The sequence below is a fragment of the Chaetodon auriga genome, chromosome 17, assembly GCF_051107435.1.
Source record: "Chaetodon auriga isolate fChaAug3 chromosome 17, fChaAug3.hap1, whole genome shotgun sequence".
Taxonomy (NCBI): domain Eukaryota; kingdom Metazoa; phylum Chordata; class Actinopteri; order Chaetodontiformes; family Chaetodontidae; genus Chaetodon; species Chaetodon auriga.
Window position 1 is genome coordinate 1,316,738 of NC_135090.1, and position 12,572 is coordinate 1,329,309.

The 12,572-nt window shown below is 39.7% G+C and overlaps 1 protein-coding gene across 1 annotated transcript in view; it reads right to left on the bottom strand.

The window, feature by feature from the left end:
• Positions 1-953: 953 nt before the first annotated feature.
• The window catches only part of sacm1la (SAC1 like phosphatidylinositide phosphatase a), a 37,219-nt gene continuing 25,600 nt past the window's right edge, over positions 954-12,572 (bottom strand). Inside the window, exons 13-20 of the mRNA XM_076754394.1 lie at positions 9,382-9,480; positions 9,163-9,301; positions 8,173-8,242; positions 7,995-8,067; positions 7,774-7,867; positions 6,631-6,723; positions 6,471-6,528; positions 954-5,262 (exon numbers count right to left, since the gene is read on the bottom strand). Of these exons, the coding sequence (XP_076610509.1) occupies positions 5,126-5,262; positions 6,471-6,528; positions 6,631-6,723; positions 7,774-7,867; positions 7,995-8,067; positions 8,173-8,242; positions 9,163-9,301; positions 9,382-9,480 (763 nt within the window). The 3' untranslated portion in view covers positions 954-5,125. The remainder of the gene's footprint in view (positions 5,263-6,470; positions 6,529-6,630; positions 6,724-7,773; positions 7,868-7,994; positions 8,068-8,172; positions 8,243-9,162; positions 9,302-9,381; positions 9,481-12,572) is intronic.

The window sequence follows — 12,572 nt, forward strand, 5'->3', positions numbered from 1 at the left end:
ATCTGTCAATTTGGGGGCTTAAAGTTACATAAAAGACTAAAATATGGGAATTCAGACATTTATTCATTCAATGCTTGAGCCTTTTTTCTGTGTCAGCAAATACATGGATGTTTTCTGAATTTAAATTGTATCCATAAATATTATAAATAATCAAAATAATTTTAACATAACTTATAACTTGACAGATAGAGTGCCCTTTTGATCTGTGTCTGTATGCAAAATGTCACCATTATACCTGTTTTTCCTTCCTTAATATACTCACTGTTCTTCCTGTGCTGTGAGACCACAAATCACTACTCCACTGGTTCTACAGAAATTCATATAATTTGGAACTGAATGAGATTCATGAAAGCAAAAATCAGCGTTACAGCTGTTTAACAAATGAAATAAAGCTTTACTAAAAAACTATAATGAAATTCTTGAAGAACCTTTCCTTAGCACTATGAGGATCCAAACAGCTCATCATGGCTGCCACTTCCAGATCATTTGACTCAGTTAGGAACCCTCCAAAGCAAAAGACACTATTCAACTGCAACCAGTATGTTTGACCTCATCAGCTTCATTGATTTTTGCAAACATATGCTGATTCTGAATGTGAGGCAGCAAAACATTTCAAACAAGTTGGGATATGAGCAACAAAAGACTGGGAAAGTTGTGGAATGCTCCAAAAAACATCCCACTGGTAAACAGGTTCATCGGTAAGAAGTGATGGCATCATGATTGGGCATGAAAGGAGCATCCTCGAAAGGTTGTTCACAAGTGAGGACGCAGCGAGCAATAGTGCCTTAAAAGTAATTTGTATGTGTTCACTGGAGTTTATTGGCAATTACTGAAACTACAGGATGAAGTCTGTATCTGGAAGGAGAGTGCTGAAGACTCCTGAGGAATAACACAAGGTGATTTACATGTTCCACCACAAACTAGATAAATGATTTTGGCTTTGATGACCTCAATAAGACTTATAGAATGTTGTTTATAGCTTTAAAATAATACATTTATAGGTGTACAATCCCAATGTTCCTTATGAGTGAAGAGCTCACAGACATAGAAGCACCAGCACAGGGTTATAACATCATTTGCAAACTTGTAACACAAATTCTAAATTCTAAAACTCAAATTAAAAACAACACAAATAAAATGGCTGCGTCTTTTTTTTTTTTTCACCTATTTGTACATACATAATAGTTCCATCTTTGTTTAGCTTTGCTGCCCTTGTTTTTAGCTGTATGTCTATTTCCATTTACCTGTAAATTGTTTGTGAACAAATACAATATGTGGTTGCTGTACAGTGAAGTTTGCAAATCATGCTATAACATAAACATCTCACAATCCACCTTGGTTGGGCAAGTTTAAGTTAATGTATGTCACAGTAATGATTCCATTGGTTCCATTATTATGTTTACAAGGAAAACAAATGGAAAAATACAGCCAAGTTATAATGATCACATAACTCTGGAACCTTCAGGCTACTTTAAACCTGCAGTTGTACACAATGGAACAAAAATATTTGATCTCTTACAATTTTCTTAATGATATTTGGGTATAATGTCCAAACATATTTCAAATATGGTGCTGCTGACCAACTGTGACTGCTTGTCCAGATGTCACTTCTACCCACAAATTACATCTGTGAATACAAATCAAATTTTAAATGTACAGACATTACAAGGATATCGGTGAGACAGATTTCACCTGCACTGTACATTCATTCATTCATTCATCCTCTATACCGCCTATCCCTTTCGGGGTTGCGGGGGGGCCCCAGCTGTCAACAGGCGAGAGGCGGGGTACACCCTGAACCGGTAGCCAGTCGCTTGCAGGGCAACATATAGAGACAGACAACCATTCACGCTCAGGACAATTTTAGAGTCAACAATTAACCTAATAAGCATGTTTTTGGTCTGTGGGAGGAAGCCGGAGGGAGGAAGCCGGAGTGCCCGGAGAGAACCCACACATGCTGCGCCACCACAGCAGGTAGTACTATCCTGTTTACAAAAGTTACCATCTTGTTTACACAAAATCTCATCTTGCACATTCATCCTGTTTACACAAGTTATCATCGTTTCGACAAGTTCATACAAGTTATCAAGTGGACCTTGACCGATACTGTCAAACAGTTACATGGTTCTTACCATGACAGATGACCTCTTTGCATGATCAGCCGGATAAACCTTTTACTAAGTTAAAAGACTGTTTGAGACCGAGTCATTTAATCATTGACCCAATGGCTTGTACCATCTGTTGGCATGATTTGATATATGAGATAACGTTTGCAGGAATTATTGAAAACGCATCATTGAAAACTAAAATCACACAGCTTGTATGTGAAACCATACACAAAACAAGAAAACATGGTGGCAAACTTCCCTAAAAATACAACACATCTTAAGTCAACATTAGAGGAAGGTTTCAAAACCCAATCAGATCTTTATTGATTATATGAAAGGTTCACATCTCAGTGCCCTCTCCACTGAGGAACAGGTGGATTTGGACTCGTTCTCTTCAAGCAACACAAACCCCAAACCTCTGTGAGGAAGCAGGAAAATTAACCAGACTAAAAACATTAATGAACAGGTGCACAGAGGGCGATGGAAGCTTCTGTGGTTACTAATAAACTTTCAGATCTGGGATCCCAATTTAATGATTAAATAATCATCTTGAGATAAAGAGTTTTGACCATAACATAATTATCATGAATTCTCAAGATACAGTGACACACTATATTTCAGTGGTGATCTCTAACTTTTTAAAACTGCCATAACAAGAAACTGAATGAATTATCTTGTAGCATAATGAAAATAAATGGTGGTCATAAGAGTAATGTTATGTGTAGACGTTCCTTTCACCTGTTCTGGTACACCTTGTCCATTCAAAAAATGAGAGGAATGATTAGTGATGAAACCCACATAACATACCATGATACAACAGCCTGTTAACTCAACATTATGAGACAGTCCTGATGACCACAAAACTATGTCTGGTATCTCCAGATATCACTAGAATTAAAGCCACACTGTGTAGAATTCAAAATGTTCTAACTGTGGCTTGCCGCCAAGTGTATCAAAAAAATGACAGACAGCAATGCATGCTGCCATGCATCAACCCAGGGACAGTGAGATGAACAGGCTTACACAGAGACAATTCCAGTCAGAACTGGTGCAGTCTAATTTTTGTTTGTCAAACAAATTATCCTGGTTCTAGGCCTCTGAATAACCATTCTCATCTTCAGTTTGTTGAGAAATTCAAATTAGTCTGGTGTTGTACTTAAGTGGGTGACAAAACAATCAACTAACACTGCTACTGGAGATGGAAGGAGCTGCCAAATTTTTCCAAGAAATCTCATTTTCACTCCATAGCTGTGTTAGTCGTGTCTGGAAGCAATTAACCTTTTTCATGATGATCAAAGAAAAATGCAGATTAAAGACTTATGTCCGTGAAGGTGACTTACAGACATAGCTGAGTTGATCTCACCCACCTGCATCAACGCTGTTCTAGCAATTTTTCTGTTACCATTTTTCATGGATGCAGCAAAGTAGCTAACTGGAGATGGAGGCAGACAACTTCCTCACTCTTAATCTTGCCTACAAAACTCTACATAGACCAAATGTTGCTCCACTGATTAAAGAAAAAAAAATCATCTACAAAAGAAAAAACATCTAAATTGTAAATGAGAGCCTCACCAGACCTATCTGAGTCACTGAACAAAATGAAGACATGGTATGTATGGTATATGGTCTCAATGCAGGGATCTGGAACCAGGCTAAAAAAAACTAGCAACAACAGACACTCTGATTACTAACATTCAATACAAAGGGATATATCATTTCATCGTTCTCTTAAGTGCAAAATTATCAGGTACTCTTCGAAGTTATCTTGATAGGAAGACATACTGCAGTTACAGTTACATACACATTTGCCAAATATTTATGTTTGATACATAAGTTTGTAAGGCTTGTTACATTCAAAACTCATACTGTTGAGTGGTCTGTTCATCAGTCAGATGCATCACAAATGTTTACATATGTGCATGTTTAAGTGCCTCATCTTTGAGTGTGACAGTTAGGGTTAATTGACATTAATATCTCTTCTGGGATGAATATAATTATGTTAAGCAATCAACATTTCTATATCAACAATGAATCAAATGACTATGTGTAAGGTGACAAGGGTAATTCTGACAAACCCACAGTGAATAATCACCAACGCTTAACCACTATAAAGCTTTTTAGTTTCATTCAGCTCTGTTTGCAATAAAAAAAACCATGATAACCCCTTGTACACTACCTGCTCAACACCAAATGAACAAAGTTGGTGTCTGTTGCTGACACGTTTGCTTTATGCAGTGACAATATGTCAGATACTGTTATTTCAGTTTGTTATGTCGCCCACAAGTGGTCAAAAGAAACAAAACAATTAATGCAGCTTTAAAGCTTCAAAACACCCATAGTCCACCCACACTGATGTTTTAACTTTTGTTGCTTTTTTAGACCTCTTAAGACTTAACACATGTACAAACTGAACTTGACATTTCCCTTCCCTTCTGTTGGTTTTGCTGTACCTTAGGGTGGGACGTCTTACAACCTTTTTCATTTTTTAAAGTATCTTGAGTTTGGTGACATCAAATAATTTCAAGCACAGCTCCATCCAGCTGCAACCTGACTGAAGGTCTAATCAGAGAGATTAATTGAAAATCTTGAAAGAAAAGTTATGTAATGAAGCAAGAAAAAAATCTTGTTATAATGTTAAAGATTCAAAAGTGTTAAAAATAGTACGCCAACGAGACAATGAGCACTAGTGTAGAAATTATATTTTTGATGGATACTACAGACCACTGAAACTGAGACACATGCCATCACAGACCCTCTCTAACTGACAGCATAACACCAACAAAACCAACAAACCAGCAAAAACAACCTCAATAAAGAAATGTAGGAAATTAAATGTAAACCATGTGAAGGGGCATGTGCAGTACAACAGAAGAAAAAAAAGACAGATACACAGTGTTTTACAGGGCAGCACAGAGGCAACAAATCAGTCTAGAGTCCAGACCTGGGGAAGAAGTCAGTGAAGATGGCGAGATATGAGCCTGCTGGCTCAGCTACTTCTCGCATGCACGCACACACTCTCAGTCCATCTTCTCCTTGTGAACCAGTTTGGGGGCATCCACAAAGTCTTGGCCGTTGAACAGGATGATAGTGGCTGTGATTGCACTAGCAGCCCCCCAGAACATCACATAAGCCAGGGTCTCTGTCCATGTGTCCCCTGGAAGACAAATAGCAGTCATTCTTCAGCTAAAGGACTGTCTATTCAGGAAATGCTTTAGCCGTGGTTTTGTGATGACATTGGCAGCAGGGTCTATGTCACGGGGGTGTTGGAATATGTAGCAGCGACCTCTACAGCACATTTTAAGTGTGTAAGAGTAACTATACATTTATGTGTAAACATGTAAAAAGTCTTGTTTACAAGGTTAGCACCAGCACTATTTTGGCCACATCTGCCATTGCATAAAATCGCATTATGAAACTATTCTCCAAACCACAGAGATTCAGCCGAAAGCAATACATATAATAAGAGTGTAAACGAGAAAGACTTTTGGAAACAGAACTTTCTTGCCAGGCATTATGCTTCAGACGAAGTGCTTGTCAGATTGTTGAACAACATCTAAATCCCTACCCCTAGAACCTATCCTGACTCACCAGGTGTAGACAACGGGTATAAGCCTGCCATTGGCTGCCTGATCTGTTTATTACCATTCTCAAAAACCCCATCACTACAGGACACAACAACAGCAACCTCTGAACGAGCAACCTACAAGCTGATTTATGCAAATCTATGAAAATGGCAAGTTACCCTGACCCTAACATGGTCACTAATGGTATGAACATACACAAGCTAGCAGCTGTTACCTTCTCTTTTGTAGGACCTTAGCCATTTTAATGCCAGGGCTCGCCTCCCCATGTGCAAATGTTATACCAAAACAAGTTACTATTACAAGATACTTCAAGATACTATTTTGCCTGGGCACCGTCGCTGCATTAATTGCCTTTCATTTTTCAAAAAGATTAATGGCCTTTTACCTCTATTCGATAGTGCAGCTGGAGAAAGACGGGAAAGGGGGGGAGAGAAAGTCATGACATGCAGCAAAGGGCCCCAGGTTGGAATCAACTGCTTCAGGGCTTGGCACTACCCAAGATGACTATGATTGGTTTAAAGAAATACAAACAAGCCAGAGCATCTTTTTTTTTTATTACCCTAAACCAGAATGATAAGCTCAGCACTGGAGATACAGTAGGTCTGGCTGTGGGAGACTATACACATCCCTACGCTCCAATCCCCCCTGAATTTAAATTTGTCATTGAACAAATTTCCTGTAGCTTTGGATGAATTTTTCACAGAATAAGATGTTCAGCAGTGTGACCATATTAGGACCAGAGAAATGACTGTAGAGTAATGAGCCAAGAAGAACTTACCAGCCATTAGAAGACAGACGATGCACATGGAAAATGCCACCAGCATAATGATTGGCAGCTGCAAAAACAAATAACAAATAATTAAAAAAATTGGATTCAAAGGATTACACTAAGGCCTGGTTTGACATGGCATTTTTGTCTTGGAAGGTGATATACTGACCGTGAGGAACTTCCAGTCCTTCTGCACACGAAGAGGAGTGGGTCCATCTGACTCATCGACAGCAAAGTTCCCCAGAAACAAATCAATGGAATCCTGAAACCAGAAAAACTACACTGATGCCTGGACTCTGCATTTTCATCATATACACTTTTCCAAATCACATTCATTTTCTTACTGGGGTTCAATTTCTGAACAGTTTCACTGAAATGTAAAACATGAAAGGTTAAAGGGCTAAAGCTTCCTATGTGTGTCTAAGAACTTCTAATGTGACATGAGCAGGGGATAGAGAACTTGAATAGTTTACCACAGTCTTGTTAAGAGTCTGCTGTAGAAAGGATAGGTAGTCACTAAATCATTATGTGCAGTTACTGTAAGTATTTCTCTTAAAACTGTTGATATGCAACCGGCAGCCTCCACAGGAGAAAAATTACGCCAAAGTGGAAGTGCCAGAAACTGCAGTTCCTGGAATGGCCACTTGAGGCTGGCTTCAGAAGAGAGTCAATCATTCATTCATTCATTCATCTTCTGTACCCGCGTATCCCTTTCGGGGTTGCGGGGGGCTGGAGCCTATCCCAGCTGGCAAGAGAGTCAATCCCCAGATTAAAATGTCAAACTTTACAGCAGAAATAAACATGTTAACAGTCTGATACAAAAAAAGGTTTTGGTAACTGTAGCTGATTTCCCTGTTAATGACAACTGTGCAGGGTGTTAACTGTTATCTAATTTACTCATTTGAATTAGACTAAGGCCTAAAGTTCTGCATAATTAAGGGTGTGGCTGCTTTGAGTGACAGCTACTCGCTAGGTTTCAGAAACCAGGCTTCATTCCTTCAGGCCTGCCTTGCTTCTATTCGTGCTCACCCTCTTTGCCTATTTTTGGATTAGCAAGGAGTTAGTTCGATTGAGGCACTGACAAGATGGTGTGGGCTGGAGCCACTGTCACTGAGCATCGTAATGGGTCCTCAGAAACCTATTGGTGGCATCACAGTGACTATGTCCATTGTTTTTTGCAGTTTATGCTGACTATCTTATTTTAACCTCTTCACTGCCAATTTCAAAGATGCCTTCTGTTTAGTCTACAGCAGTTATACCAATTTGTTCAGTGGTGGTGTGTCTAAAACAAATCATGTCATAGACATCATACCTGTCTGAATCCATCAGAGAAGTTGTTTTTGTAGTAGCGGATCATGGAGTTCCAACCATCCATCAACAGCCCCCACCTGGTCCTCTTTCCTGTCCTGTTGGAAAAATGAACATTGATTAAACAACAGCTATAGTAACAATAATCCTGCAGGGGTACTCCAAAAAAACAACGAACATGTTAGTCAACTGACATGTGTCAACGGGGTGTTACAGTGCTTGTACCTTGTGAAGTCTGTTTTCAAGGCTCCGGTTCCTGCATACTGTACAGCACATGCATTGGCATTGTCAGCCCATGCTGATTAGAGATCACATACAGAGAACAGTGAGGGCACATTCCGAGGCTACAGTTTCTACTAATGACACAACACATGCTCACAGTCTGGCATAAAGAGGTCAATACCATTCTTGTAGATCTTTTCAAACTCAGCCTGCTCCTCAATCCTCTGACCCACATTCAGAACCCCCATCCTCTGTGGACACAGGCACAAAACATACCATATACTGGTCAGTTCAATTCAGGTCTATCAATGTAAGCAGGATTTGAAATACCTTAATCTTTTTGTATCTTTGCAAAATAACCAACCAAATCAATGACAAATGTGATTTTTTCCCCAAGTTGGCTGAATACACACATTTAAAAGGAGATATCATCATTCAAAATTGACACAATTCACCTATTTGTGAACATTTTCTTTGATCACAAAAACATTACGAATTTTGCCAAAATATGGCTAAAAGGTTTATCATTAACATCAGAAAGAGTCGTATGAAAAATCAAACAACTAATTATGTTTTATGCTAAGTTCAAGAGTCCATTGATGTCCATTGATGAAGAAATAAAATCTATCAAGGGGACTTTAAGTTGACTTTTCAATAGTCAATAGTCAAACTACTATTTCCAAGGCCAAGAATGAGCTCACTGAATGGCTAGTGAGCTCACATACAAATACATCCATCTACATGGCAAGTGAGCAAAGTCTCTGCTCTGGAGACAGACAGTACATGGACCTTAGCTGGGATTGTTTTATGAAAAAATGTTTCAAAAACTGTGTTAACACTATACATACAGTTCAATACATCCTCCCATATTACCCTGAAGTGAGATATTTGCACTCTTCTTTCATTGTTATTGAATTTCTGCTACAAAAATGTATTAAATGTGCCAACACTGGCAGTAAAAAAAAAATCCCCTCTCTGATTTACAAAATGTTACAGAAATTCAATACTCAGCAGGAACCCTAATGTTGGGTAAAATGATAAAAAGACTAGAAGTCTGAAGCACAATAGCATTACCTAGGGGATGTAATTACCAATAAACCCTACATTGTGCAAGTTTTTAATCACAATTTTGCTCTTCTAAGAGGCTTAAAAGTAGTGGGGTTGAAAAGACCTGCAGCTGAGACTGTAGGGAGCGCCGGGCCAGGAGGCTCTGGATGACGTTAGTCCTGTCAAGGCAGTCCATGCAGTTACTGCGGAAAACTCCTTTCTGCTGGGCCACTGTCTTCTCCTCTGAATTCACCATGAAGTAACTATACACAGAGAAAAGTCTGAATACTCCTTCTCTGTACACTACTGGATATTAGCCTAGAATAGGTGATGGTTAAGGTACCTGTATTCATCTTGTGTCTCAGTGACGGTATCCACCAAGATCTGGAGACGGTCCCATCTCATGTGGCTGCACTCTTTGTGGAAGTCGAAGGCTATGTAACTGAGGACAGATGAGACTGTCACAGTGTGGAAGCCCTATAGTCCAACTAATAGGAGACGTCTTGATCAAGTTTTCCGATCAGTGAGCCATTCTCAGAAACTAACACAAAGTATCCTCTAGAAGTTTAAATGAGTTTATCTCCACCACTGAACATTCCATTATTTGTTAAATGTATACACATCTGTGTTGAGAGAAAAATCTCCACTCTGCCTGCCTGTCTGCCTGCCTTTCTATCACTCCACTGTCAGTCTACTCCAACAGACACATGCAACATTAAAAAATTGACTGGACCGACACAGCATCTTCTACCACTAATACAATTAATACAGTCAAAATAAGGAAGTGCCGATTCTAAACTAAGATCAGGGGTAGGGGAGAAATCTGCAGGGATGGAAGGAGTACTTGAATATTTTATTCAATTACCTGTGTCAAATTTACTATAAAAAGTATGTCAGTTAAAACATACTCTCAGTAAACATTACTCCACTACATTGGATATGACAATAATGTTTTATGATAGGCCTGTTAAATTAAAGAACATGTTCAAGCCACAAAAAGTCCACAAATATATGCTCATCACACCGCAGAGGCCAATATATTCATTTTCTATAGTAGCATTTTACAGTTTGCGAGTATAATTGATAATCAATTATACAATCACCACAGTGGAGAATTACCCATTTTCATTAATTAAATGCAACAATAAATAGGATGAACTATGGCCATGACAGAGGGTGCAATAAGCATTATTAGGCAACAGAAATTAAATAACCTGCCATTTCCTATGGGATCAACAGTAGAATAAAACATCACCAAGGCAGACAACACAGAATGTACATATAAACAAAAAAAAATAATAACTCCACAGTGGCTGCATCACAAAACACATACATTACATCAAAAAGAGAGCTGCACAATGTGTAGTGCACACATACGCACACAGTCATGTTTCCATCATTTTAGACTTTAGACTTACATTAATTTCCTGGGGACTTACCTTAACCATTGCCACTACTTCACTAACCCTAACCCTAACCTTAACCTAAATCTAACTTTACCCTAACCTTAACCCAAGTCTACACCCTAAAATGTAATGATTTACATTATAGTGAGTTGTGTTTTGTCCCCATAAGGAAGGTGAGTTCCCACAATGTGACTGTGTAAACAGATTTATGTCTCCATAACATGAGTACACACACACAGATGCTCACTCACTCACACATTCTTACACACATACACACAATCTTTCTGTTTTTGTTTCTCTCTCTCTCTCTCTCTCTCTCTCACACACACACACACACACACACACACACACACACAGCTACATTGCCTTGCAATGTTAACATTCACCTCCAGAGAGTTACAACTATCACAGGCGTACTCACCTGTCCAAAGAATGTTCTGTCTGCCTTGAGCACTGCAAAGTCCTCCACAATCTGCTCTAGGTTACTTCTTGGCTTGATCATAATACTGTATAACCAGTGCACTCAGCCTCTCTGTCCCACTGAGCTCTTTAAAGTTTTCAAACATTGTGAGCCAGAACAGGCTCTGTGGTCACAATTGTCTCGTTACTGTGCGTTCAGACCAAAAGAGGCAAAAGAGGCAAGGACGCCGGAAGTTAATACATTTTCAATGAGAGCCCGGCGTCCTGAGCGGCCAAAGCGTAGCCGCCGTCAGCCGCGCGTCTAGAGCGTCCAAAGCGGCTAAAGCGTCCAAAGCGGCACCAGATGAAAAGTTGAAATTCGGTTAACTTTATGGTAATTAGCTATGACGCGGTTCAGCGGCAACCGGCGGCAACCAATCAGAGTAGAGGTGTCCTTCGCTCGAGCGGGCCCCAAAGAACAACGCATGTAACTTTGGTTCCTAGTTCCGTCATGGATGCCGAGAAATTGATCACTTGTGTGCGGGCACAGCACACATCACAGCGATATCATCCAAATCCATGATGAGTAGATATGATTTTGAGGGTTAAACGCGCATATTTATAGTCGTCGCAGACCATGTTGATGATACAATAATAACAATTATGAGCGGGAGTTAATTTAATTCGCTAACGGCCTCACCCCATTTTCCCCGTTCTTCCAAAAAAGGAACACTCTTTGGCCACACACACACACACACACACACACACACACACACACACACACACACGAACTTGACGAACTTGTATGACAAAAAAACGAAAGACAAGCAGACAACACCACATGCGTAATTGTGCACAGAGATGCTGCAGCTGAGACGTAAGGAGCGCGCATTTGCACCCGTGTGTGTGTGTGTGTGTTCTATAGGCCTAAAGAAAATTACCCCGGAGCCGGAAAACATAACAATCTTGTGGCCAAAGAGCGTTTTACTTTTTTGGAAGAACGGGGGAAAATGGGGTGAGGCGGTTATGACATTAAATTAACTCCCGCTCATAATTGTTATTATTGTATCATTAACATGGTCATTAACACGGCGGCACGGTCAAAATCATATGGACTCATCATGGATTTGGATGACATCGCTGTGATGTGTGCTGCTGCCTGCCTGTACACCTGAAGAAGACGCTTGAAAAAAAAAGCACTTTTCACTGCACACATCAAGATATTTTTGCTCTATTTAAATGTCAGTTAGTTGATAAAATGCTTTGTTGTGCAATGTGTCATCTCATTCAGATGAAGCAAGAAAGGCTTGCATGCCCAGGCTACGTCTTTGCCACAGAATTTTAGTATATTTCAAAGTTGTAAAAGTTTGATGTTGTGGTGGGTAAATCATAATGCCCTTTGTTAATTGCGTCCTCCTCAATACGTCAATCCGCTCGTGACTAGATGGTGATTTTGATTTATGTTCATGCTGAGATTTTTTTTTTTTCTGTATTTAATGACACACAAAACCTCCTATGCAACTAAGCATGCTTTAAACTGAAGGTGAACAACAGCAAGCAGCACTATGCCGCTGTCAAGAAGTCTGCTTTGCGGCTCCTTTAAATGACTAGCGCGATTTAACTTTTTAACTTTGACGTCAGTCACGTGAAGAGCGACCAAAGCGGCTAAAATATTTTGCCGCTTTGGAAGCTGTCCTGTTTCTCGCGCAGCCTCGGGCGTCCTTGCCTC